Genomic DNA, 25,742 nt, shown 5'->3' on the forward strand with positions numbered 1-25,742 from the left:
CAAATAGTTAACTGGTAGAATTCCAAGTCTTGGATGACTTTAAAGGGGGATTAGATAACTTCATGGAGGATAGGTCTGGATCAGTAATTGTCACCTCCATCTTTGGAGGCAATGTCTCTCCACATGCCAGATGCTAAGGAGCAGGTGGGTGTGGGTGTGGGTGTGGGTGTGGGGGTGTGGGTGTGGGTGTGGGTGGGGGGGGGTAGGAGGGCGGGCGGGCGGGAGGGAGCAGTTGGCGCCACAAGCCACTTATGGGCCTTCCTGGCAGCATCTACAGGACCACTGACTAGGTGGTCTGAGTCTTTTGAAGCCGTAGTACTCTGTGTTTGTGCATTAGTCTCTGTGTATATTGACTGTGATTCACACTCAGCTCCCAAACCTGGTCATTATAGTTAATTGTCTTCTGTTGGTTTGGTTATTATCAAGTACACTGATGACATACAGTGTAATGTGGCTTCACAGCAGTTTATTTCTAGTCCATAATGCTAATAAACAATGCACAAAGGTTTGGGTTTACTGACCTTTTTCTTTTAACTATTAGACATGCTCAGTCCCCACAGCCGTACCCTAAATTGCTTCTGAAGTAATCATCTGTTTTAAATTATTAAGTTGCATGGAGGCCTGCTGATCAAAAAATACAGGTCCAAAACCCTCTTGGGGATATTGAATTAGTCATTTCTTTTCTTTTTTTGGAACCCAGCCATTATATTCTTAAGATCCGGTACTCAAGATTCTGCAAATCTTGTACATATTTGTGTATGAATAGTTATTTGAGAAATTATGAATCACCACAGCAGGGTTTGAAATGCTAATAGTGAGTAGTACCCTCTCTGTACTTTGGTACACAACTTATTTTAAATGAATTTACAAGCTCTCTGTGTTAAGCTTGTGGGAGCAATTGCATTCTTGCCAACTTCCTTGCTGAAAATGACAATGTAGAAAATCAATTTTATATCCAATTTTTTTCCTGAACAAAGAGCATTCAATCCATATGGTACCTGGGAGGCTATAAGTAAGAAAAAGACCTTCAGAATAAATTGAACTTGTAATGCTGTAGCAAAAACATTTCTCTGTGTGTCTTTCTTTCCCTTTCTTCAGTAAATCTTTAACATCATGGGCTCAAAAGCTAAGACAAACCCAGCTGAAAAAAACAAATGCTGAAGATATGCGTTCTGTGGATGAGAGAGAGCAAACAAAGACTCCCATGTTTGAAAATGTAAGTGACGTATTTTTCTTCCTCAAGTTATTTCACAATAAAATTATATTAGAGCAACAGGATTTTTATCCAGTGGCACCTTGGAGACCAACAAGATTTTCAGAATGAGACCTTTTTGAGAGTCAGAGCTCCCTTCTTCAGACCAAAAAATCATATTGTTCTCATTCAACACAATTCAATTTAGTCCGCCAGGATTCAAAGATCTTCGTTTTGTGTGGCCAGCAGCTTGTTTGAATACTGGGGTATCTTTAGAATCCCCCCTTCCCCGTTGAACAGCAAAGGGAGGGACTCCCGCACACCACGTGCCGTGTCACAAACAGGTTGTGAAACTGTATTTGATTTCAAAGGTGGTTTGCCAGGTGGTGTGGGAAGCTAATGTTCCAGAAATGCAAGCTAGCTGGAAGCCTCTTTGGGTGCACCAAATTATTGGTATGGCTCTGTGTCTCCTGGCTGCTCTCTCCATTATTTGGCCAGTAGGTTTATACTACTACTTCTGTATGTGCCTATGATGAGGTGAGGCCTTCTAGTAGATGTAAAATATATTCTGAATTGGCCTTACTTGTCCTTTGCAGCACGCGTCCTTCTGCAAACAGTTTGCCTGTACATGATCTTACTTTCTCTGAATCAAGTAAAAACCAATTATTTTTACATATTATAAAGTGTATTGGTACAAACTCCTACTGAAAATTATGTGCTTGGCAGGTAATTACAGATATTTGGGGCTGCTAACAGTGTGATGCTGTGCATGTGTTCCTGGAAGTAAGTGCTTCCAATGTTCAGGGAGACTTACTGCCAGGTAAACGTGCATAATATTGCAGCCTTAGTTGCCTCTTAAAGGCATGGTTTTTTAACCTGTTCTTTCATTGAAATTTGCTTTGTGCCTGCTTCCTTTTCTGTTTGTGTATTGAAAGCATAATCATGCTATGCCTTGAAAAGAACTTATTTATTGCCACTTCCCATTGAAATCGGAATCTGATGTTGCTTTCTACTTAGCACAATGTTTTCAGCATGAGACATGGTGCATTTTTATTGCTGTTCTTCATCCCTGTAGGAAACTCAAACTCAAAGGCCAATGTGATTTTAAGCCCAAATGCCATGTGGCTCTTCCTCTTTTTGCTCATTTAATACATGTACAGGAACTTCTAACTGAATGGCTATACCATTCATGTAGTTAGAAGCAATGCTGAGAATTGATAAACCTGCTTTTATAAAGCACTGCATGACTTTTACTCTGCTTTAATTATTTTTTGGTTCGTTGGAAAGGGAGACTCCCCAGACTTGCTGTTCTACCACAAACTAGATGGAGTGAGACATACTAGATACTGTGATAACATACAATGTGATAAATGTGATGTTATTTTGTGCTGGAGGGTTACAGTAGCAGTTCAAGCCAATATATCCCAAATATTTAGAGTGATGGTACAAGCGGGAGGCCTGCAAGGACTTGTGAGGGGGTCGTTTCATTTCTCCCTCCATTTCCGCTTTCCCTTCCCCAGAAGCCCCCATAGCCTCTCCCTCTTTCCTGCTTTATTCTCTCCTTCATACCTGTCCATCTACCTTCCACTTTCTGTCCTTTCCTCCCCGACAGCCTCTACGAACTATGACCCCAGTTGCGTGGTGCCAGCCACCAGGACAGCCCCAGTTGCACGGTGGTGAACCTGCAAGGACTTGTGGGGTGCACCTAATTCCCCCCTATCCCCTTCCCTATTCAATTTCCTCTTTCCCTCCTTCTGGCAACCTTTCCCTGCCTCCTTCTCTCCTTCCCTCCCACCAACCAATCTACCTTTTATCTGCCTCCCCATCTTCAACTATATTTATATTTATTTATTTCATTTTTGTCCCACTTTTCTCCACAATGAGGACTCAAAACAGCTTATATCATTGTTTTCTCAATTTTATCCTCACAACAACCCTGTGAGGTATGTTAGGCTGAGAATGTGTGATTGGTCCAAAGTCTACCCAGCAAATTTCCATAGCAGAGTGGGGATTTGAACTTGGGTCTCATGCATCCCAGTCTGAAACTCTAACTATTATACAATATTGACTTTTCTGGGGTGGCTGCTGTTGAAAAGCAGCCAGGTTTGGGTGAGTAAAGCAAGTTGTATAGTATCAAGTCGTCGGGTGATTGCTGTCAGGCCTGGCCCCAATAAGTCCTCCTTCAAAAGCCAAAATAGCTCTGGAAAGCGCCTGCCCCCCTCTTCCTTCCCTTTAATGACAGAACCCATGGCTTGACCACGGCCATACGGCCCGCAAAATCTACAACAGCTAACGTTCTCTGGCCGTGAAAGCCTTCGACAATATATCACGGCTTGACCATTGGCAATACTGTGTGGTTGCTTGCAATGGCCTTTGAGGGCATTCATTTCTTAAAACTATTATTTTTGGCGGGGGTAACCCTCCCTTTTGTAAGAGTTCAAATTTTTTCTTCAAACCTGGGGCATTTTTTCAGGTTTGTCGAAAGATCTTTCTTTTCGGTTCATGGCTCCATTCTGTGTATTTAAGTATCCACAGATTTGGCCTTGTTGAGAATGCAATATATTGATTACTAGTTTTAATTAAGAGATTTTAAAAGGTACTGGTGATAGTATAGTTTCCAGTGGAAGAACCTCTTTATTGTTGTGAAAGGTTTGTTGCTAATATTTCTGTCTAAACAAGTAGCTATTTTCAGCATCTCATGTTTGAAACTGAGCATTATCTATACGGCAGAAGTAAAGCAAATGGGAATTCGGATTATGTTGAGCTGGTCAGAAGAAACTGACAGCTGAAAGATCCTGACTTAAAATCTCTGTCTGGGAGATTAAAGAGTTGTTTTGTTTTGTAAATTAATCAGCTTCCTCAAGCTAGAAATGAAGTGTGTGTGTGGGGGGGGGGCTACAGATGGGTAGCTTGGAGAGGCAGGATGATGTGGTGGTTGGTGTGTCAGACTAAACCCAGGTTCAAATCTCTGCTTGTTCAAGAGGATTCACTCACAGGGCAAATTGCTTTCTTGTCAGCCTAACCTACCTTGCGGGATTCTTGTGGGGATAAATGGGAGCTCCTGTCCTAAGCTCCCTGGAGAAAGGGTCAGATAAAAATATGACAGATACAGTAGATGGAAGCATTTTATGATCATGGGAAAGAACTAGAAGACCTGGGCATAAGGGATAAAGAAAGTGGACATTGTAGGGCAGTGGTTTGCTTTTTTTAAAAAAAATGAGAAGGAAGATATTAATCTCTACTTAATGTGGCTTCACAAATGCAGAAGCACATGTGTTTAACCTAGGGTCTTTTATTTACAGCTGGCCGTTGTAATTGGCTAGACATGTAATGGGCTCAACTTTGGTTGATGTTTAGTTAAAAGCTTAACATTTCTCAGTATGGCTTTTGAGGTTGCTGCACACTTACTCTTTTTGCTTTCTCTTAGCTGAGGAACTTTTATTTATGTGTTGGTCTATACAACTTTTGTTTTGTTTTGTTTTTTCCCCTTCCGTGGAATTATAGACTAGTCCTGCTGCTGTTCCATCGTCTTACACTTTTTACCAACCAAACGGAAGCCAAAATTCTTTAGTGTCTGACATTTCAGGTATAGTTAATTGCTAATAGTTTTTTTTTTTTTGCTTTCTGTTTAAGTTTTGAAAAGTTGCATGCAAAAGTTAAAAATCGTAGTGATGTCTTTGTATATCTTGATAGCTTCTGCTATGTGCTTGGGGTGGCTGGCACTTAGGTACTTTCAAAGCTCTCTGATTTTAGGGGGGGTCTGCCGCACAGTTCTATGCGTGCTTATTCAAAACTAAGCACTGCAGAATTCTTTGGGACTTCAGGGCTTAACAAAGGTTTGGTAGCCAGTTGTTGTTTCTAATAGCCCACAAATCTTGGATTTCTTGCTTCTCCCTTCCAAAAGAGGACAATAAGTACATCCATAGAATCATAGAGCTCCTTGAAGCCTGATGGTGAGGGGGAACCCTCATTGGGAAAGGCCAGAATGACACCCAGGGACAGCTTACTACAAGACAAGCCCAAAGAAAATAACAGAACACCATTGGTGGTCACCTACAGCTCACAACTCAAGCCAGTTCAACGCATTATTAATGACCTACAACCCATGCTGGAGTATGACACCTCCCTCACACAGGCACTGGGGAGCTGACCTTTTCTTGCTTACAGACAGCCTCCTGACCTAAAACAACTAGTCACCCACAATGATAAACTACTCAACAATAACATGGACTCTGGTACCAAGGCCTGCAACAAACCAAGATGTCAACTTTGCTCTCCTATAGATCCTAGCAACACCATCAGTAGACCCAACAACATCAGTTGTTCCGTCTCAGGATCATACTCCCGCTCATCCTCCAATGTGATTCATGCCATCACGTGTCAGCAATGCCCCTCTGCTCTCTCCGCTGGACAAACTGGCCAGTCCCTTTGACAAAGAATTAATGGACATAAGTCTGACGTCAGAAACCAAAACATTCAAAAACCAGTGGGTGAACATTTTAACCTTCCGGGACATTCAGTTGCTGACCTAAAAGTAGCAATTATCCTTTAGAGGAATTTCAAAGGGAGATTAGATAGAGAGACTGCTGAATTGCAATTGATAACGAAGCTGAAGAAAATGCTTGCACCTGGACTGAATAGAGACCTAGGCTTCCTGTCTCATTTCCAATGCTGATTTCTCCACACCCACTGCCCCTCAATCACACCTGCTGTTGTCATTCAGCGGCTATTCTCATTCAGCTTTTGTAATCACTCCACTCTCCAAGATATAAGGATAGATGGACTCACATTCTAGCTGTATTTGAAGAAGTGAGCGGTGACTCACAAAAGTTGATACACTACCACAAATTTCGTTAGTCTTATAGGTGCTGCTGGACTCTTGGTCTTTTCTGCTGCTACAGACAGACTAACACGGCTACCTGTCTTGATCTATAAAAGGAAAGGTTGAGGATTAAAACTTAGGGTAAAGATAAAATACAAGAGTTCAATGATAAAGATGCGAAGCTGACAGGCTTTCCACACAGATGTTGATACAGATTCAGGCTCTTATCCCCATTGACCTTTGACACAGACGTCTCTTCCCATATACTCCCTGGAAGGAGCTGAGATCAGCCGGTAAGCACCTGCTGGTGGTCCCTGGCCCCAGGGAGGCTCGATTGGCTTCAGCCAGGGCCTTTTTGGTCCTGGCCCCGACCTGGTGGAACTCTCTGTCTGTGGACACCCGGGCCTGCCAAGGTCCTGTCTCCTTCAGGCGGGCCTGTAAGATGGAGATGTTCCACCAGGCGTATGGTTGAGGCCTCAGGGTTTCCACCAAACGACCCACTCTCCCAGTCTCCTCTATGTCTGTAGGGGGTATTGACCATCTACCCCCCATATATGAGTGACCATGCATAGTTAAGCTGCACCTCCACCTCCGTCAGATGTTACATGGTTTTTATACGGTGAACAGGTGTTTTATTAGAAAGCTGTGTTAATTTATTGTGATTTTATCTTGTATATTTTATATTTTGTTGTAACCCACCCTGAGCCTGCTTGTGGGGAGGGCGGGATATTAATATTAATAATAAATTTTAGCTCCGTCTCCAATCCACACTAACTCTCCTGTTTCTACACACACAAAAACCAGCCCACAGGCCATACTTTTTCAGTTCTGTTCCACGAGCAAATGCCATCCCTCACACGCTCTCGCTGGTTCCCTTACTCAGCCACTGAAGTCCTCCCTGCTCCCATAGTTACTAGCGATAGCGGCTACATTTACAGCACTATATAGGCCATGTTAACAGTTAATCCACAGAACATCACAGGCAGAATGAAAGCAATTTCAAAGCCGTTAACTGATTGAAATTCCTCACTGAATTTCAAAGATGTTTCTCTTCAAACTTCGCCTCTTCATCTGTATGCTATATTAGTTGTAGGGCTAATTTTGGCAAAGCATGTTTAGAAATGTAATCTTCTTTTCCATAACCAGCTAGGGCTTGCCCCAGAGGCTTGGCGAAGTCTCAGCATCTTTACAGTTGTGTCCTTAGACTGTGGGCAAGCTGACGTTGGGTAGAACTTTATCCTTTTGTTTAATAATAACAACTGCGCTTATATACCACTCTTCAGACAGATTAGTGCCTCACCCAGAGTGGTGAACAAGTTAATGTTATTATCCCCACAGTACAGCTGGAGAGCTGGGGCTGAGAGGAGGGTCTTATCCAAGGCCGCCTACTGAGCTCATGGCAGTAGCGGGATTCGAACCAGTGGAGTGCTGATTCGCAGCCGAACCATTTCACCCCTGTGCTACAGATTAAATTGGATCTTTTATATAGGTCACCATACCTCTGAAGCCCTTAGGACAGCGGTGCTCGCTTCATGGCTCACGGACAGCCACATTCCCACTTATCATCGTCCAAAAGAGTCGCATGACTACTGTATAACTGTGTGCCATCCTGCCAAAAACACACATGCAATAATAGAAGCTATAACCATTAATAGTAAATATATAACTATAACCTTTTAAATTTCCAGGGTGTCTCTGAGCACATAGAGTTCTTCCTCCCCTGTAACTGTTGAACAGCCTTGTTGTTTCTGGGGAAGGGCCTTCCCCTCTGCCTTCTCACACTCTCCTCCGCATGAGGCACGGCAGGTCAGGCAAGAGAGTCAGATTGCCAAGGCTCCTGAAGGAGAGCTAGCTGCCTGTGGAGACGGCGGTAAGCACACCCTCCACTGTGGCCAGCTTGTTCTTATCGAGGGAGACTGCCGTGGTGGTCGTCTTCCCCATGTGTGTCTCTTTTCAGCAGCTGCCTGAGTGTTGGGATAAGTGTGCAGAGGAAGGTGTGAGTTGTTAGAGAAGGCAGGCCCTTCACACCCATCCCAGGCAAGAGGCCTACAGCTTAGAGAGGCTTGCAGTTTACCTATCCTCCAGTCCCGCTGGCAGCAGCCATTGCGAGGCAGAAACCACATGTCTGCCCCTAGCCCTACTGGTCAATAGCCTTGCCCACTTTCATGGTATATGGAGCAGGTACCACACTGAGGAATGGAAGAGCCGTGGGTGGCATGTCAAAGAGTCACATGTGGCTGTTGAGCCACTGAGTGGTTGTCACTGCCTTAGGAACTCTTAGACAGCTTGCAAATTATATTGGATAGCAAGCAACACCAGTGACTCGGAGACATTGTTCCTCCCCTAACGTGATCTGCTTGAGACACTATTAAAGAGGGGACAAAACTAGACATTGTTGAGCCAACACTTTGCTTTTTTAGCTGTCACAAATAGCTTGCTTATCTGAAAAGGCCTTTTTAAAAATCCAATCCGATGAACTCATTTTTCTGTTTAAATCAAAATGTAGAGAAGATGAATTTAAATGGAGATTGTGTTGATATACTGTTAAGTATCCATATTCTTATTACATTCTTGACTCTGGTTTCCCTAGAGTTCTCTGCAATATGAATATATTATCTTTAGCACTATTTCATGTCAAACTCTGTTATTAAAGCTCAGAAGCTCAGAATTATTTTGTAAGCTCATCATAGGGTTCTGAAATCTCTGGTATAGTTTGTTGTCCTTCCTTTATGCTCTCCAGCCCTGGCATTATTCCCTTAAGCAGATCAGTGGTCGCTTTAGATCCAGCATTCATAGGAATTATTTCATAATTTATGCTTGTAATGTGAAAATTGAAAAAAGAAAAATCAGGTCTGCTTTACATCTCCTTTTAAAACAGAAATAACTGATTTTCTCTTCTTCTTTCAGGACTGACATACTGGAAACTAGATGAGAAGGATACATACTTCTCTCTGCCTGAGAACTTTGGGAATGAATTTAATATATTTCCAGCAACGTTGTCAGCAGAGCAGGTATCTTGTTTTGTTTTTTTGGCTGCTAGAAAATGCTTAATTGATCTTGGGTTAATTTTACTTTGGGGTTAATTTTGCTGGTCACATCAGTTGAAATGCATTTGCTGCTGATCAACCAATTCATTTAATAATAACAACAACATTTGATTTATATACCACCCTTCAGGATGACTTAACACCCACTCAGAGCGGTTTACAAAGTATATTATTATTACCCCCCCAACAAAACACCCTGTGAGGTGGGTGGGGCTGAGAGAGCTCTGAGAGAGCTGTGACTGAGCCAAGGTCACCCAGCTGGCTTCAAGTGGAGGAGTGAGGAATCAAACCCGGTTCTCCGGATTAGAATCCCACACTCTTAACCACTACACCAAATTGGCTGAGGACCACCGCCTCTTCCTTTGAAATATACTGCTCCTTCTTACCTACCCTCAATTATTTTATATGTATACTTCGGGCATCTGAAAATGTAGACTGCTAGATTCTGAATACCGTTACAGTTATTTTTGAAGTATTTCAGGCTAAAGGCTTGAATTTCCTTAATATGGTCTCTTAAAATTGTTGGACTCACTAACTGACATAGGCAAGATTGTCCAGAAAATTGTTCCTGGCAGAAGGGGACTGTTTGTTACTGTTGTTTTAAATGCTAGGTCAGCCTGTTACTATCATTTATCTAGGGTTTTCAATTGCTAGGTGCCAAACAGAAAGAAGCAACAGTTTCTGCTTAGGGTATTAAAAGCGGATGGGACTAAGGCTGAGGGATAGGTCCAAGTTGGGGGAAATGGCAGCCCAGGGTTTTTTTTAAGATGAGAATTATGGCTTTAAAGGAGGACACAGAAGTGACTTGATGGAGCAGGAAAGCTGTTCCAAATGTGAGAGCCAGAGGTGTAAGAATGAAAACAAGGAGCTGAAATAAGTTTGTATTTGCACAGAGAGAATGAGGGGGAGAAATGAGAGAGACCTATAACACCCCTCCCATTCTAGTGTTGACAAAATCCAGCTGGTTAACAAAAGGGGCAGGGAGCCAAATGCCGGGTGTTGAAAGGCAAAATCGCCTTCATTTTTTTTTTAAAGAATTTTTATTGGATGGGCCAAAATACACCAATCATAATACATAACTTCAATATCCATCAAAATCACCTTCATTCTTGATGAAGTTTTCCAAGAATGTTATGGTTCATTTTAACTGAGTATCTTGTTATATGCCACCATTTTGTACGCACGTCTTTGATGCATGTTGGCTATTCCAAATTGTTTCTGTTGATGGGAGGGCTGAATACTGCCTGGGAAGGTTCTGTTTCATGTAATTTAGCCGCATCTCTCTGAAAACTAAAGCAAGCGTATAATATAAAAGCAGGGAAGAAGATTACTTCAAATAATTGCATTCCCTGCTTCAGATAATAAATCAAAAAGAGAGAGTACTGAATCCTTCTGTCACTTCTGTGATTTACAGTATTATTATGTTTACTTAACTGGTCAGATAAGCTTCAGTGCCTGAAAAGACAAGGCAAAGGGGAAATTATGACTTTCATTTTTTTTAATAAATAAAGCAGTCGGTGATTGGGAGCCATCCATTTTCACTTGGGGTGCTACACTCCTCTTGGTCTGATTCTGCCAGTCCTATTTTTCCACGGATGAGAGCAAAGTTCTATTCCATATTTTTTCCTGCATTCATAGGTTGTCAACAGGAACAGCAGTTGTAAGACTGAACAGCCATTCCCATCTCTTCTGCATTTTGCATGAGAGTGATTTCTGCCTCTCTGCCCCTGGCTTTCAAGGGGAAGCAGCACAAACACCCGTGTTGCTGAGGTCTGAGTATTTTTATCCCAGTTAAAAGGTGGGAGGGGTGTTGCAACATATGATGTAGAGGTACAACGTAGTAGTAGAAGGTTTATTGTATTCAGCCATAGGCCATTACAAGTCACAAACAACAAACAAAACAGAAACACAAGCTTGAATAAAATTGATGTGACATGGTCAAAAGCATTAAAATTTAAAACTAGATACATGGTCAAAGCATTAAAATTTAAAACTAGATACAACCATTAAACCATTTCCGGTTGTCAAATTCATATAGGACAATAAAAGTATACACAGTTAAAACAGTAAAAACAATAAAAATCCCCAATGTACAATGTTAATGTTATCCCTTACGCACAGCATTAGCCCGTATTATTTTTGCAGCCAGGGCATATAAAGCCATTTTGTGGGAGATGTTAGCATCAGAGTCGGCTAATAAAATTGCGAGGTACAACGTGAAATATAATTCGCTTGATTAGAGCAGGGGAGGAAATGCAGAAAATCAGCATCCTGCTGGATTTGAATCCTACTCATCGACCTTGGACCAACATGGCTATCCACTTGAAACTTCTAAGCATCGGTGTAGCATACCATCTGCGAGTTGTTCCTTGTATCTCCATAAAGGAAGGCGCTACAGTGCTTGTACTGTCTTCTTCAATTAAAGTTAAATGTTGTAGGGACAGAGGCTGAGAAATTTCTGGCATGGCCAGGTCCACCATTCACTTCCCCCAGGCTATGGCCTTGTGCAGCTTCCCTGGGCACAGGTGTTTCTGTTCCCTTCTGTGACAGGAGCTGCTCTGCACAGACACTTCCTTGTATATCCAGGGTTGTCACAATTACCAAAGCCCTTTTTAACAGACAGGTTTGAATTGGAGCCATAGCAGTCCTTCTGTCCCCTATAAACAGGGCTTTTTTTCAGCGGGAACGCGGTGGAACAGAGTTCCGGAACCTCTTGAAAATGGTCACATGGCCAGTGGCCCCGCCCCCGGATCTCCAGACAGAAGGGAGTTGAGATTGCCGAGCACTGAGTGGCCCAGAGGGCAATCTAAACTCCCCTCTGCCTGGAGATCAGAGGGCGGGGCCACCAGCCGTGTGACCATTTTCTCCGAGGGCAACCCACTGAGTTCCACCACCTCTTTTCCCAGAAAAAAAGCCCTGCCTGTAAATATTGGGAGTTGACTGGCATCTTGGTTATAAATTTCTGCTTCTTTTGCATATGCTGCCATTTTGATTGCTTTTCTTTTTTTAGTCTTCTTCCAGTGATGAAGTGAAGCCATCCTCTTTAAAGGATATATATCACAAGAAACAAAGGGAAAGCAAACAGCTTGTTGACTGGAGCTTTTCCCCCTCACAGTCCACCCACCCGCCTGAGGTAAGGATTTGTGCTTACAAGCCACTGAGGCTTCATCATCCTTTGGACAAGCAGTCCCATTCCGGCTGCCAAAACAGAGTTGGTTGCTCCCGTGACACGAGCAGAAGCAGCAGCTCTGTACAGCAAACTAAAAATATTGAAAGCTGTGCTAGTCATGATTGTATCTGATTGGCCTCTGGCTCTCTTTTCCTGATAAGATCTAGAACACAAGTCAAACAATGTTTATTTCACCCATCTCAAGCATTCTGCCATCACTGCTGTTCATTTGATTTTTTTTTAAAAGGCTTTTCTTTCAAACTGTAGCCCAGAAACTTTACAGGCTTAAGTAAATAGCCCAGATCTGCCTCTGCTACTGTTACGTGTTCTACTGCCCAATGATCTCTTCTGTTAGACTAAAAGATTCTTCCATAATTTTGGTTCCAGTCAACCATGTTTGTTTTGCAGATCCTGACCCTAGACCCAACACTGCACATGAAACCAGGCCAGCAGCATCCTGGACTTCCTCCACACAGCTTTTACGTGACCCCAGAGACGGTCCCTTTTTCTCCAGACTCTATGGCAGATGCTGCTTTTTTCATTCATTCTGACACAGATTCGCTTTCGCACACGAGTACCATAACATCCCCTCAATCCGCTGGTTCTCCAAAATACGCTTCTAACACAACTGCTTTGCAAACGGACCCCTGGAACGGTTGTGCATTCCAGAACGAAGCTGACACCAGCAGTTCTTATCCAGTGGAATTTTCTCATCCAAGTCATGAGGTTTCAAATACAGAGGATGAGGATAATTTAACTCTCACACCATCTTCAGCTGCCCAGTCCCGGTTTCCGGCTGGTGACAATAGCTTGCCGGAATATAGCGTTTCAGTGACACGTGCAGAAGATCCTGTGATGCTTTCCAAGTAAGGCTTTTCGTCAGTAGTTTTTCAGATATATTAAACAGTACTAGTTAAAAGTCTTTCTTTGAAGGATTTTGCTGTTGGGTAATTTGTGAAGACGTTTATTTTGAACTTGTAAACTGCTTTCTGCTTGGTTATCTGTAGCAAATAAGAATTGTCCCCAAAGGACCCAACAGGAAAGCTTTCAAGTGAGTTAATTAGGATTGCCTCCCCACTTTTAGGCCACAGCCAACTAGCCCTAGGTAAGTATGAACAGATGGGCTGGCAGACATTTTTATGGGCCAGTAAGTTTGGGAGATTTATTTGCAAGGCTGCATTGTCTCCCTGTTTTAAAAAAAATGAAAATAGTTCAGATTCAGACCGGTTTCTGAGGCATTGGAAGATATTGGTGAGAAGATATTGGACCGGTTTCGGAGGCATTGGAAGATATTGGTGAGAAGTCCAATCTAGACAAGGTGGGTGTAAGGCTCAAGACCTGCCTTAATCATGTATAAAGTGCGTGGAGATGAGAGCCACTTTGTTTTAAACCAAAAAAAGATGCTAAATCCTGCCCCTGCCTGTGACTTAATGTAGTCAGGCATAGGCCTACATTTAAACTAAGGAATTTGCTGCCATTGTGTCTAGTTTGGCCATCAAAATTGGGGGAGACTGCCATCAAGTCATAACTGACTTATTGTGACTCCTAGTGGAATTTTCAAGGCAAGAGACTAACAGAAGTGGTTTGCCGTTGCTTGCCTCTGCAACCTTGGTCTTCATTAGAGGTCTCCCATCCAATTACTAACCAAGGCTGACCCTGCTTAGCTTCTGAGAGCTGATGAGATTGGGCTTACCTGGGGTATCTGTCTTTCTTCTCTGTTTTGATAATTGGGGGAGTAAAAAGAATACCTGGCACCACGAGGGGAAAACAGTTCTGTCTGTAGCAAAGTCCCAATGTAATTTTTAAGAAAAAGTGTATGCAGGAGACTGTGATGCTAAGTGCAGGAGCAGAGATTGATAAACCTTTTTTCTCCACTGCACTTCTTTGTTTGGAATTGCTTCTTCCCAGCTGCTTTCCCCCACTCTGCTCATAGTATCCCAAATAAATATCAACCTCCCCAAGGCAGTTTTTCTCTAAAAAGAAAAGAAAAAGTTGGGTTTAATTGCATGAATCTGTGTATAGTGTATTGGTCTGTGAATCAAAGGAAGGCTCGGTTGAATCCCCCTTAGCTGGCAGAATGCCTTGAATATAACAGCTTGATTCTCTAAAGAGGGAAATGTGTGCCTTTGTTTAAATTAAAACAATTTTGCTACTTGGACAAGGAAGCAGCAATGTTGTACTATAGGAAATGCATCTTGTTCTCTCTGTTAAGACTTTCAGTTTCAGTCTGTATGCTGTATGTTGTGGGTTTACACAAAAGACATTCATTAGAGGACTTTCAGATGCCCTTTATACTGTAAATGTCTTGTTTTTTCTGCATGTTACAGTCCAGTGGAAAGAAATGTTTGCTCACAAGTTCTTGACTCGTGAGCATACATTTTCACATGAAAAAAACATACAGACTTGGGTAATAGGACCTTTAGAAATGCCTTTTACTTTATATTATCAGTGGGTTATACTTGGGATCACAGGCCCCTACTTCAGAAAACTCCATTGGAGCATCCGAAGGCTTGAATATTCCCTGTGGATTTTGATTTGCTTTTTTCGAACAGGAGACCATCCCTACCTCCCACCCCACCCCCGGGTGCCAGTATTGAAACTGGATCCAGAGGAGTTAGCTGTGTTAGTCTGTAGTAGCAAAACAGAAAAGAGTCCAGTCTTAAAGGCGGTACTGGACTCTTTTCAGTATTGAAACCGCTGCTGAAACACTTCTTGGTTTCAAAAGAGATTTGCTGCACAACACTGAGGAACTGTTCACGAAATCCAAGCCCATAACCAAGTTGGGCATGCAGATTTATTTCATGTAGTTCTACGGATCCTGCCCCCCTTTATATATAAAGTGCTTGGGGAACAATCGTTGACCTTGTGTAGTCAGGTTTTATTAGATGTACCTCATTTTTGATGTAGAATCTGATTGTTTTCTGCATCACATCTATTGCCCTCCAGTAGAGTGCAAAGGTGATATGACCTACTTTTAATTTCAAAAACAGGATCAGACAGAATTTGAGGGAAAAACACGCCCGCCACATCGCTGATCTACGAGCTTATTATGATTCAGAAATCCAAAGTTTAAAGCAGCAGCTGGAGGCAAGCCATAAACTTCCTTCTGAAGACTTGAAGAAAATTAATCAAAATCTTTCTGACAGGTAATACGATGAATTTGGAACAGTAGGCATGTTATTTTCCTCCCTCCCCCCTCTTTTTTCAAGTTGTAGTATTGAAACAGCTGTTACTGTAGATCACTTGCATATTGATGACTACATGAAAATGTCGCAGACCCTTGCAGGGGAAACCCTGAAATGCCAGTCAGCAGAGAACGAGTTTTCCATTTAAAATGAGTAGGCTGTGCTGTTTTTTCCACAAGCAGTGTTTCTTACACAGAGGCACATACATGCACGCATGCACTATCTCTTGTATGTACTTCCAGCTTTGCCTTATCGCTGGGAGCGTTGTAAATTCCATGCTTACTGTGTTGCCCTTAGGCATACAGTTTCTCTACCTCCTCTAGGGATAGAAGCAATGGACTTTTGGAAATGATCATCTAAGCTTGTGTTCTAATTACTTGGCCAAGTTATTTTTATTATTAGTGTCAATCCAAGAGTTTTGTTAAAGTTGTTCTGATAAATTTCCAGGACTTTTTTTGGCTGCTCTCTGTTTGCTTAGTAGGGCAATTAAATATCTTAACAAATTGTTCCATTACCATCTTCCTCATTTTTAAATGCATTCTATGGTTTATTTTTCAGATGTGACCAATTACAGTCAACATTGAATGATGCTAATAAGCACATACGAGCTCTTGAAAATAAGAATAACGCTTTGGAGATGGAAGTGGTAGGTGGACGGCGAGCCCTTCAGTAGGCAGAATGGTTCTCTAGCGAGAAGGCACAAGTCTGACCAATCCGTCCGAGTTGTATGTTGATGCCGATACGTGGAATTGTGATTTGTCTTGAATAAAGGGCAGATGCTGCTTGCAGGAGAGCAGTATTTTTTTCTCTGGGGACTCCTTGCTTTTCCTCACCAAAAGACCAATTGTAGGTGGTTTTGGTTTTTGTTCAAGTTCTTTTTTTAACACTTAGTCTTCAAAGCAAGAATAAAAATGGGAAATGGAAAATGTTTTGGCAACTGGGTTTTCTTGAAAAGGTTATATTGCTTATTGTCCTAACTGTAAATTCACTTCTGCTTTGGTTGTTGTGGGTTTTCCGGGCTGTATTGCCATGGTCTTGGCACTGTAGTTCCTGACGTTTCGCCAGCAGCTGTGGCTGGCATCTTCAGAGGTGTAGCACCGAAAGACAGAGATCTCTCAGTGTCACTCTCTGCACCAAAAGATCTCTGTCTTTTGGTGCTACACCTCTGAAGATGCCAGCCACAGCTGCTGGCGAAACGTCAGGAACTACAATGCCAAGACCACGGCAGTACAGCCCGGAAAACCCACAACAACCATCGTTCTCCGGCCGTGAAAGCCTTCGACAATACATCGATCACTTCTGCTTGTTTTCAAAGTGAGCATCCGTTCAGTACAAGCTCGTATGACCCTGGGCCTCTTTGCGTTTCAGACAGACTGGAGGGAGCGCTTCTCTGTTGTCAGCAACACAACCAAAGCCTTGCAAGAAAGGATTGAAGAGGTGCGTGCTAGCAGCAAAGAGAAAGACAACACCATTAGCCGTCTGAAGAGGAGGCTCAAGGACCTGGAAGAAGCGTTCGAAAAAGCCTACAAGCTCTCAGATAACAAAGACGCCCGGCTCAGAGAAGAAAATAAAATGTTTCAAAATGTAAGTCAGAGAGCACCGCATTGTGCTGAATAACTGTCAAAAGCACCGCATGCATTCAGTGGGATGCTCTCTTTCTGCCGCTGCAGAGTGGAATGTTGCTGTCACCTGGCTGCTGTACAGAGGCGACCATCCCAAAACTTTGTAATGGGTCCTTTTATGGACATCGATGGTGTGACTGGCCCCTTAGTGTAGATTTCACTGCCCTTGTATTAGTTTTCTGTGCTAAAACAGAAGCACCTTTGTAGGAGACAGTCTTTGAAGAAAGACAAGTATTGCCTCTTGGAGGCATTATGGGAAACGGATTATTCTGTTCTGTTGAACTCCAGATGGCTAGGTGTTGATTTTCAACAGGAGGTGGCAAATCTCTGGTGTCTATGCCTACTCAGTTTCTTTCTCATCCCCATCAGATAAATAGATGTGCTGTCTTGGCTCACCCTCAGCATTTCTGCTTAGGTGATATTTTGCTAAGTTAATTCTAGGCTTATTGAGGGGTTTTTGTTTGAAGAATTTCCATCAATAGTAGAAACTTTAAAACATCCCCATCCCATCCAATAGCAGCCCCCTGAAACAGGCCCCAAATGTTGAAAATATCAAACAACAAATTGACTGGGAAAATAAAGTATTTTAACAATGCCTAAGAGAGCTGGTGTCTACCAAATATTTCTGAGAAGGATCTTCCACAAATGAGTAAAGAGTCCAGTAGCACCTTTAAGACTAACCAACTTTATTGTAGCATAAACTTTCGAGAACCACAGCTCTTTTCATTAGATGCAAGCATCTGATGAAGAGAGCTGTGGTTCTTGAAAGCTTATGCTACAGTAAAGTTGGTTAGTCTTAAAGGTGCTAATGGACTCTTTTCTATTTTGCTACTACAGACTAACATAGCTAACTCCTCTGAATCTTCCACAAATGAGGTGTCCCTATACTTCCTCTTCATTCGTTTAAAATTGTTGTTCATGTAAAATTTGCTATAATATGAAAGGGGGGTTGGTAATTCTTGTATGCCCCATCAATAATAATAATCTCAGCCTATTTGAACACTTGCCATTCATTATGAGAGGACAATATTTTGTCCAAACACCTGATCCTGTCCGCTCATAACATGTACTCTTTTTCACTGTACCTTTCTAATGCAAATTTGTACCCAAGTCAGGTGTGGGGGGAATGACTTAATTATTGTTGGTTGTAAAGCCAGTACTACTGATCTTTTACCTGCATTAGCGAATGAGGCATCTAAAACAGGCCATGGGGTCTAGAGTAGAATTGTGATAGGCTTTTCCAGAATTTGTTTGTGGGACTTTCAGATAGAAATGTTGATTAAGCATAGGCACACGTGTGCATGTGTGTACACATGTGCCACTTGACTGGTTGAATACCTGCTAAAATAGTATTGTAAATGGATTTTATTTCATTAATTTTAAAAATAACTTTAGAATTGAACACAAAATGCTTTTCTTTCTTTGTAGCTTTTAGGAGAATATGAATCCCTTGGGAAAGAACATGAAAGAGTTAAGGTAAGGAGCAAATATACACACCTGGGGCTCTCAAATAGGGCACTGAGAGGTATTAGAATGGGGAGGACCAAAAACAGAGGCAGTTTTGGAGAATCAGAGTCTTAAACCTCTAAGGCTGGAAGATTTGGAGAGCCAGTTTGGTGTAGTGGTGAAGAGCAGCAGGACTCTAATCTGGAGAACCAGGTTTGATTCCCCACTCCTCCATTTGAAGCCAGCTGGGTGACCTTGGGTCAGTCACAGCTCTTTCAGAGCTCTCTCAGTCCCACCTGCCTCACAGGGTGATTGTTGTGGAGATAATAATAACATAGTTTGTAAACCGCTCTGAGTGGGTATTAAGTTGTCCTGAAGGGCAGTATATAAACCGAATGTTGTTATGATCATTTGCTGTATGCAATTAAAAGACACTATGTGAAGTCAGGAGACATATACAATTTGTTTCTCCTCAAAAATAAACCCTCTGGATAATGTTTTAATGGGATCAGGGGTGTTGATACCCAGAAGTCACTATTCCAGCCATCTAAAGCAGCATTTTGTCATGTGCTAGCCTAGATCATGTGAATTCTAGCATACTGCAAGCAAGAGAGCAGAAACCCACAAGGCATGCTGTCACTAAAGGTGACCAGAAGCAGGGAATCCTCGTGTAAAATAGATGCTGCATGTGGCAAGATTGGGGGGGAGGGCAGGGGAGCCAAGGCTGCTAGCCAGTTGGGAATAGAGAGATCCTTTATGATTCATTGTTGGTCACTATTGGTGAAGTATAACCCATCCACTGGATTTTGACAAAAGAAAGTAATAGTCAAACTGGATCAATATCCAGCTAAATGGAAGAGCTTCACTGTAATCTTTTGGGAGTACAAGAGCCCAGTTCTGTGTCTATTTTATACTTACTGTGAACTTAATATCCTTGTTTTCCCTTCCCCCAGGACACATTAAATATCACTGAGAATAAATTGCTCGATGCGCATGCTCAGATCTCTGACTTGAAAAGGTAAATCCAAATGTGCCATTTAATTCTGGGCAAGAAAATATTGCCATTTGAGAGTGCATTGAGATTCGGAGAGCATAACTACAGTTTTATGTAGTTTTACACAAAGACATCCATGAACGTCACTAACTTACATTGCTTGGAGCTAGTGGTGACTTGCCAGGGGAGGGGAGGCAAGGGGTGCTGTACTATGTCTAGCAGAGCCCCTTTAAGTCCATTGCCTGTATTGGTTCAGGCTTCTAAGTTTCCACAGGCAAAGTTCTAGCTTAACTTCCTGGGAGCAGAAAGTCTGGCTCAGCTAATTAACTGCACCTGCAAGCTGTTGCCGAGAGGGGGGGCCTTGAGAAACAAGGGAGTCTTATCCCAGTTCCCGCCTAGCAACGCGGATTGACGGCAACTCTGATTGGCTAGGGATCTGAGAGGAAAAGGTTGGCTCCTCTCAGCCCAGAGAGAGGGGGAGAGAGACTACTTTTCCAGCAGATGAGGGAGATATTTTTTTGCTCTGTGCCAGGCCTGACGACCAGACCTCCCTGGTATAGTTTAAGGAGTTTGTTAATGACTGTAAGCCTCAAGTTTTCCTCAGAAATGTTAGTCAGCTGTAGTTAATATAGACAAGCTTTATTTGTTTTAAATGCCCTTCGCTTGTGCCTGAGTAGAGTGGTTCCTGCTACTTGCATACATTCTTTCTGAGGTAATAAATACCTTTTATGTAAGCCTTGTGTCTGTGAGTGTCTGACCAAGTGTGTGCAGAGTCCCCCAGGTTGGAAAAGAACCCAGAGACTGGTGTGTCTCAACAGGAGGGCTAAGGGCTATTCTTCCCGGTGGCCTGCTAGGGGTTTGAGCGGCTGTAAGCAGCACTTGAAACGGCAGGCGGGAGGTACCCCCTTGGACCCCTGTACCTGGACATACTATTTCATTTTATTTAATTGGAATAAACAAAAAAGTGAAAATGCATCCAAAATGGGCAGATAGCTTTGCATAAACAGACTTGATTTATAGCAGCACTCCCAACGCCTTGGGTTTCTTGGTTCTGTTGGGGAAGAATAAGATTACATTGTATGAAGATGCAGCGAAAGTAACAGCCTTGTGCTGAGTCAAACCATTGTAACAAAGAACTGAAAGCTAAGTTGATGGGTCAGAATTCTACCCTCCAAGGAAACTTTTTTCTTCCCGTGATTACCCTTCCAAACAATGCCATCAACATATTTGCGTGGCAAATACAATTACATACCAGTAGACCAGTATTGGTATATATGATACCAATAGATGATTGAGGACTGAATTCATTGCATCCTGTACTCCCGGCTCTGTAGGGATTGCAAAGAGAGATTCCTACCAGGTTTGCCTAGGAGTATGATTGGGCTATTGGATTCTGAAAAGTTTTGTTTTTCTGATTTGGGATAAAAATTACACCCACAAGGCTGTACTACTTGCTCTAGCAACTAGGAAAATCCAAAAATTGGATTTCTATTTTTACTGTTTTTAACTTCGTATTGTGACGGCCTTTGGCCATATACAATTAAACCTTCTTGCAGTCTTGCAACTAGGAAAATCAGAAGCTGTTGCTGTTTAACACTCAAACGTGCCATAACAAGCTTGGTATGTATATTTTTAGAGGCTCTGTGACCATTGCAGTCTGTAAATATAATGCTCCAAATTAGCTAATTGGGGGCATGTGTATGAACATGGGACACTTTGCACATACTTGTGAGGAATATTGTTCTGCAGTGACCTGTGATTTTAAACCAAAAAAAAAAATGGAACTGAGCTGTCCTGTCAGAGCCATTGGATCAAACCTATTTAAAATTGTTTTTGTAAAACTGTGTCTTTTTCTTCTGTAGAACAATCTTGAAACTGGAAGCTCAAATCAAGCAGCTGGAACATGAAAACATGCAGACATATCGGCCTTTTGCAGAAAGTCACTCCAAAACACCTTCCACTAAGTAAGTTAACACACAAACCTTTGCAGGTAGTGTGGCTTGAAAAGGTGTCTGCCGATCAGTGTTACTGTATGCAGAAGAGGGACTGCAGCGTCCAAAAACAAACAGCCGCTTTCTTTTTGCTTATGAAAGATGAATCAGAGTTCCTGTTGACTGCCATTATGTAGGGTAAAGCCTGTTTCGCATGGTGTGTGTGAATTACTCCAGATGCCTAAGTTATGCCACTACTTGGTGGTAGAACATCTTAACAGGCATAAAAATATTTACCACTTCAGCTTAGAGAGCAAGCGAGCATTCAGTAACAGGCAGGTGCCTTGATAATCTCTTATAAGTCAGTTCTGCGGCAAAGTGCCGAAAGGTCTTTAACAGCAATTGGCTTTTATTGCTTGAAAGACTCCTTCTGGAGACCTAAATAATCAGCCCATCAGTGACGGGCAGGAAGTTTGTGTGTAGAGGGCAGCTTTTAATGACAGAATGACAATACCCAAAGCTTCTGATAGAATGCAGGGATCAGAAACATGAAAGGGTGCACACCTTTCTGGGGCAGATGAGGGGGGGATTTAATGTTGAGAAATGTGAGAATGTCAAACTCATAGAAGAGACTTTTTGGTTTTTTAAAATCCATGCTCGTCTCTTGGAAACGTACAACTGATGCTCTCTTTACTTTGGAAATTACTGTTGCCTAAAATGCATATGGTCAAATTTGGTAAAGTCTCACCTGCCATCAGCTTCTTCAGAATTACAAATACACAAGGAAGCAAAGGAACTAAAGAAGAAGCAGTATTAAAGAGAGAAGATATTTTGGGATGTCTGTCCCAGTGATAGGACTCTTAGTGGATATTGCTGATATACCATAGTGTTGTCAAATTTATAATGTGTAACAAAATGAAACTGAGGATTATGAAAAAAAATATATAATTGGCCTCCAAGGTCAAGGAAGCTGAATGTTTTTCTGAATGTAGAAGTTAAACATCTCCTTAAAATGCAGGAGTATTATCCTTTCTTTTATGTTTTGCAGTGGGGTCAGCTACCCCAGCTAGTTTCGTGGTGGTGGTGTTTTGGGATTGAGATTGATTGCTACTAGTCTGATGCTAGCCTATACGTTCCAGAAGCAAAGTGTAAGCTTTTCACTAACACCACGTTTCTGTCCCAGCAACAAACGAGCAAGCTCTGACGTTAGCAGAAGGAAGTGGCTGATACCTGGTGCAGAATATTCCATCTTCACAGGACAGCCTTTAGAAGCTAATGAGGGTCCCAAGGATAACAGGCTAGAAGATGCTTATGCTGCTTACAGGTAAGGGAGGGGTTTGAATGCATGCCCTTCCCAAAGGGGAGCCTTCTGCTAGTTCTGCCTCTGCTGCTGGTAGACCTTGCACCTGAGGTCACAGAATCGCCCTTTTCCTATGATCTTTGTCAAGGCCTAAGTTGGAATCTGGATGAAGATTGCCTTGGCTCTCTATCACTTGTGTCTAATATACTGTAAATGTGTTTCATCATCATGTCTTCTCTGCAGTCCCCAGAACAAACAGGGGAAATCCCACGGGAAGCAAACAGACTCAATTCGTAACTCTCTCTTCCGACTTATATTTTAAAGCGCAAGTGCTAATTATTTCATATCCTTCGACAGCTCATATACCAAACAGTAATTCCATAATTCATAAGCAAGCCAATGTAGCGAGGCTGATGGAAGAGTCCTCCTCACGCCCAATCTGGGGCCGGCTACAGTCCACAGATTTCGTGCTTCCTTCTTCAGGAGCATGCACTACATCACACAAGAGGAATAATCACAAGACAAACATCCCGGATCCTGGCGGCAGTGCTTTCTAGCGCTACATCGGCTTGCTTATACTTGGAGGAACTTGAGGACTTACGAAAGAAAGACACTGCCATAAGGACTTTTGTAAGAAGAGAACTCTTTATTGCACCCGGATGGTTGTTGCATTCAATTAGCTCTGACTACTGTTACTGTAGAGATATTTATTGTGCATTGTTCATTATGAGATACTTGCTATGAATTATGGAATTACTGTTTGGTATATGAGCTGTCAAAGGATATGAAATAATTAGCACTTGCACTTTAAAATATAAGTCGGAAGAGAGAGTTACGAATTGAGTCTGTTTGCTTCCCGTGGGATTTCCCCTGTTTGTTCTGCTGACCGTTGACGGGAACAGCCATTGGTTTGTTCTGTGCAGTCCCAGCTGGCCTGAGCATGTGCAGTTCCTGTGTGAGCCTGCACAGAAGAATGCTCAATGAACAACAATTACAGGAAGGCGCGACCCTGTTTTCCCCATGACAATACTATCTTGTGGCATCCTAGAGATCTGTTGTGGCTGCAGCTCTCTTTGTTGTGGCCGAATACAATTATCCTTTAATCCCTGAGCGCGGCTTTTTGATCTTTTCTTACAGTGGTTATGGCAATGCTGAATGTGTATAATGCCTCATCTGTTTGTTGGTTTAAGGCACCACTCTCCACCAGAAAAGGACTCCTCCCCGGATCCTCCACTTACAAATGAAACAGGGAAAAAAGAAAGGGAAGTGCCAGAAGCACCCATCTTAAAAGCGGTTAAAGAACTTGAAGAAAGGAAGGCATTGAAAAGTTGGGGCAGTCAGACAGAAAAAGATGAGGAGGCTCCCACCAGTAAGTTGTCGTGGTTTTTTCCTGGTTTTTGGAGCCAAGCTCTTTGGTTTCGCTGATTTTTCTTTCCTCCTGCCTATTAGAATAGGGAACAAACTACTGATCATGTCAGAGATCCACAACTAAATCTCCTGATCCTGTTTTCTTTAAGGCTAAAAAGCAGCTGTGGAGGGAGAAGGTCTGTATTGCTGTGCTGGTTGAGAGGCACTTTAACCCTATCCTGCATACACATCCACAGTAGAAACTGTATTTGTGTGCATGCGTTCACACACACAAACACAGGGAGCTGATAGTGGTCATAGAGCTAGCCATATTTGTGTTCCCCCGTGCCTCGTAGCTGTTTAGGGGGGTATTTCCTATTGGGGACAAAGGGTTAAAATTCTCCTCCTTTAGTGCCCTGGCCTCCTCTCAGCACCGGCTGCTTTTTAATCTATAAAGAAACATTGGGAGAGCTGATCAGGGAGCTGCAGGAAGGGCAACAGCTCTTGGACCGGCTTGTCTTTAGATGAGGGAGAGCCTCCATGCAGAATGCATCCTTTGCAGAACCAACTAGGAGATGTTTTGTAAGGCTTGCTTTTCTGCAAAGGGTTCCAGTCCTGTGTGTGTGTGTGTGTGTGTGTACAAATCTGCACAAGCTGACTGAATAATAGTACAGTGTGTTTGATCAGGAACTGTTCTCATAGCTACAAATGGGAAGAGAAATTCCTCAGTATCCAAATACTGGTTTTGAAGCAGTGTCCATACATATCTTCTGCCTTTTCTGAGAATTGCAGACTTGGTTTCTACTGAAAGGATTAGGGCAGACCTAGTTAACAAGGTGTCCAAATGAAGGGGTGCAATACCCCACTTTTGCTGTGGCTCTTTAAAGGCCCTGCTGATGGAAGAGAAGGCAGTGCAACCACCAGGAAGTAAGCAGCAGCAGGCCAGGCCAGTGAAACACAAACTTTGGGGTGCAAAGGACAGATGAGCTTATGAAACTGCCTTGTACTGAAACAGACCCCCGTCCATCAAAATCAGTACTGCCTACTCAGCGGCACTCCAGGGTCTCAGGCAGAGGCCTTTCACATCACCTCCCCCTTATCCTTTTAACCGGAGATGCCAGGGATTGAACCTGGGACCTCCTGCATGCCAAACAGAGGCTCTACCACTGAGCCATGATCTCTTCAGAGCCCAGTCACCTCAGGAAAAGCCCCCCCCCCCCCGGTTTACCTTTTGTAAACAGTTCTTGGCCAATAAGGACCACTTGCCCATTTGAGACAATCTGCAGTTTAAAAAAGAACAAGTGGTGATTTTGGACTGATGTGTTCTCTGAGTGTCAGGGTGGCTCTTATGCACATCCATCTATGTGTCAGGTTCAGTGGGTATATGAACTGTACTGCCTCCATTTTCTAATGCTTCTAGTGTTTAAGTGCTTTCCCCACAGGTGCACAAGTTCCCAAGCAGACTTCTCACCGAACGAGATTGTTTTGTCTAACAACGTTCCATCCCAGATCGGCCTTGACAGAATCCAGCTTCCCAAGACTGAAAGATGTTGTTTTGAGAACTGTGGGGGGAGGCTGGCTCAGCTGGGAACTGTTACTTTGTACCTCATGCTTTGCTCTTCATTGGTAACAATGCTCTTGTACCATCCTGGATCTCTTATTCAGGACAATGGACTATAATGGGTCA

General features: G+C 42.7%; 1 protein-coding gene across 6 annotated transcripts in view; it reads left to right on the forward strand.

Moving 5' to 3' along the window:
* Positions 1–25,742, forward strand: part of MPHOSPH9 (M-phase phosphoprotein 9) — a 43,246-nt gene that overhangs the window by 11,302 nt on the left and 6,202 nt on the right. For all 6 annotated transcript variants that reach the window (XM_054996964.1, XM_054996967.1, XM_054996966.1 and 3 more), the window contains exons 7-19: positions 1,099–1,216; positions 4,697–4,778; positions 8,922–9,025; positions 12,072–12,194; positions 12,639–13,096; positions 15,221–15,376; positions 15,974–16,061; positions 16,784–16,999; positions 18,466–18,513; positions 19,437–19,501; positions 21,340–21,441; positions 22,592–22,732; positions 23,899–24,077. In XM_054996964.1, the coding sequence (XP_054852939.1) occupies positions 1,099–1,216; positions 4,697–4,778; positions 8,922–9,025; positions 12,072–12,194; positions 12,639–13,096; positions 15,221–15,376; positions 15,974–16,061; positions 16,784–16,999; positions 18,466–18,513; positions 19,437–19,501; positions 21,340–21,441; positions 22,592–22,732; positions 23,899–24,077 (1,880 nt within the window). The remainder of the gene's footprint in view (positions 1–1,098; positions 1,217–4,696; positions 4,779–8,921; positions 9,026–12,071; positions 12,195–12,638; positions 13,097–15,220; positions 15,377–15,973; positions 16,062–16,783; positions 17,000–18,465; positions 18,514–19,436; positions 19,502–21,339; positions 21,442–22,591; positions 22,733–23,898; positions 24,078–25,742) is intronic.

This window comes from Eublepharis macularius, chromosome 13, assembly GCF_028583425.1.
Source record: "Eublepharis macularius isolate TG4126 chromosome 13, MPM_Emac_v1.0, whole genome shotgun sequence".
NCBI classification, from domain to species: Eukaryota; Metazoa; Chordata; class Lepidosauria; order Squamata; family Eublepharidae; genus Eublepharis; species Eublepharis macularius.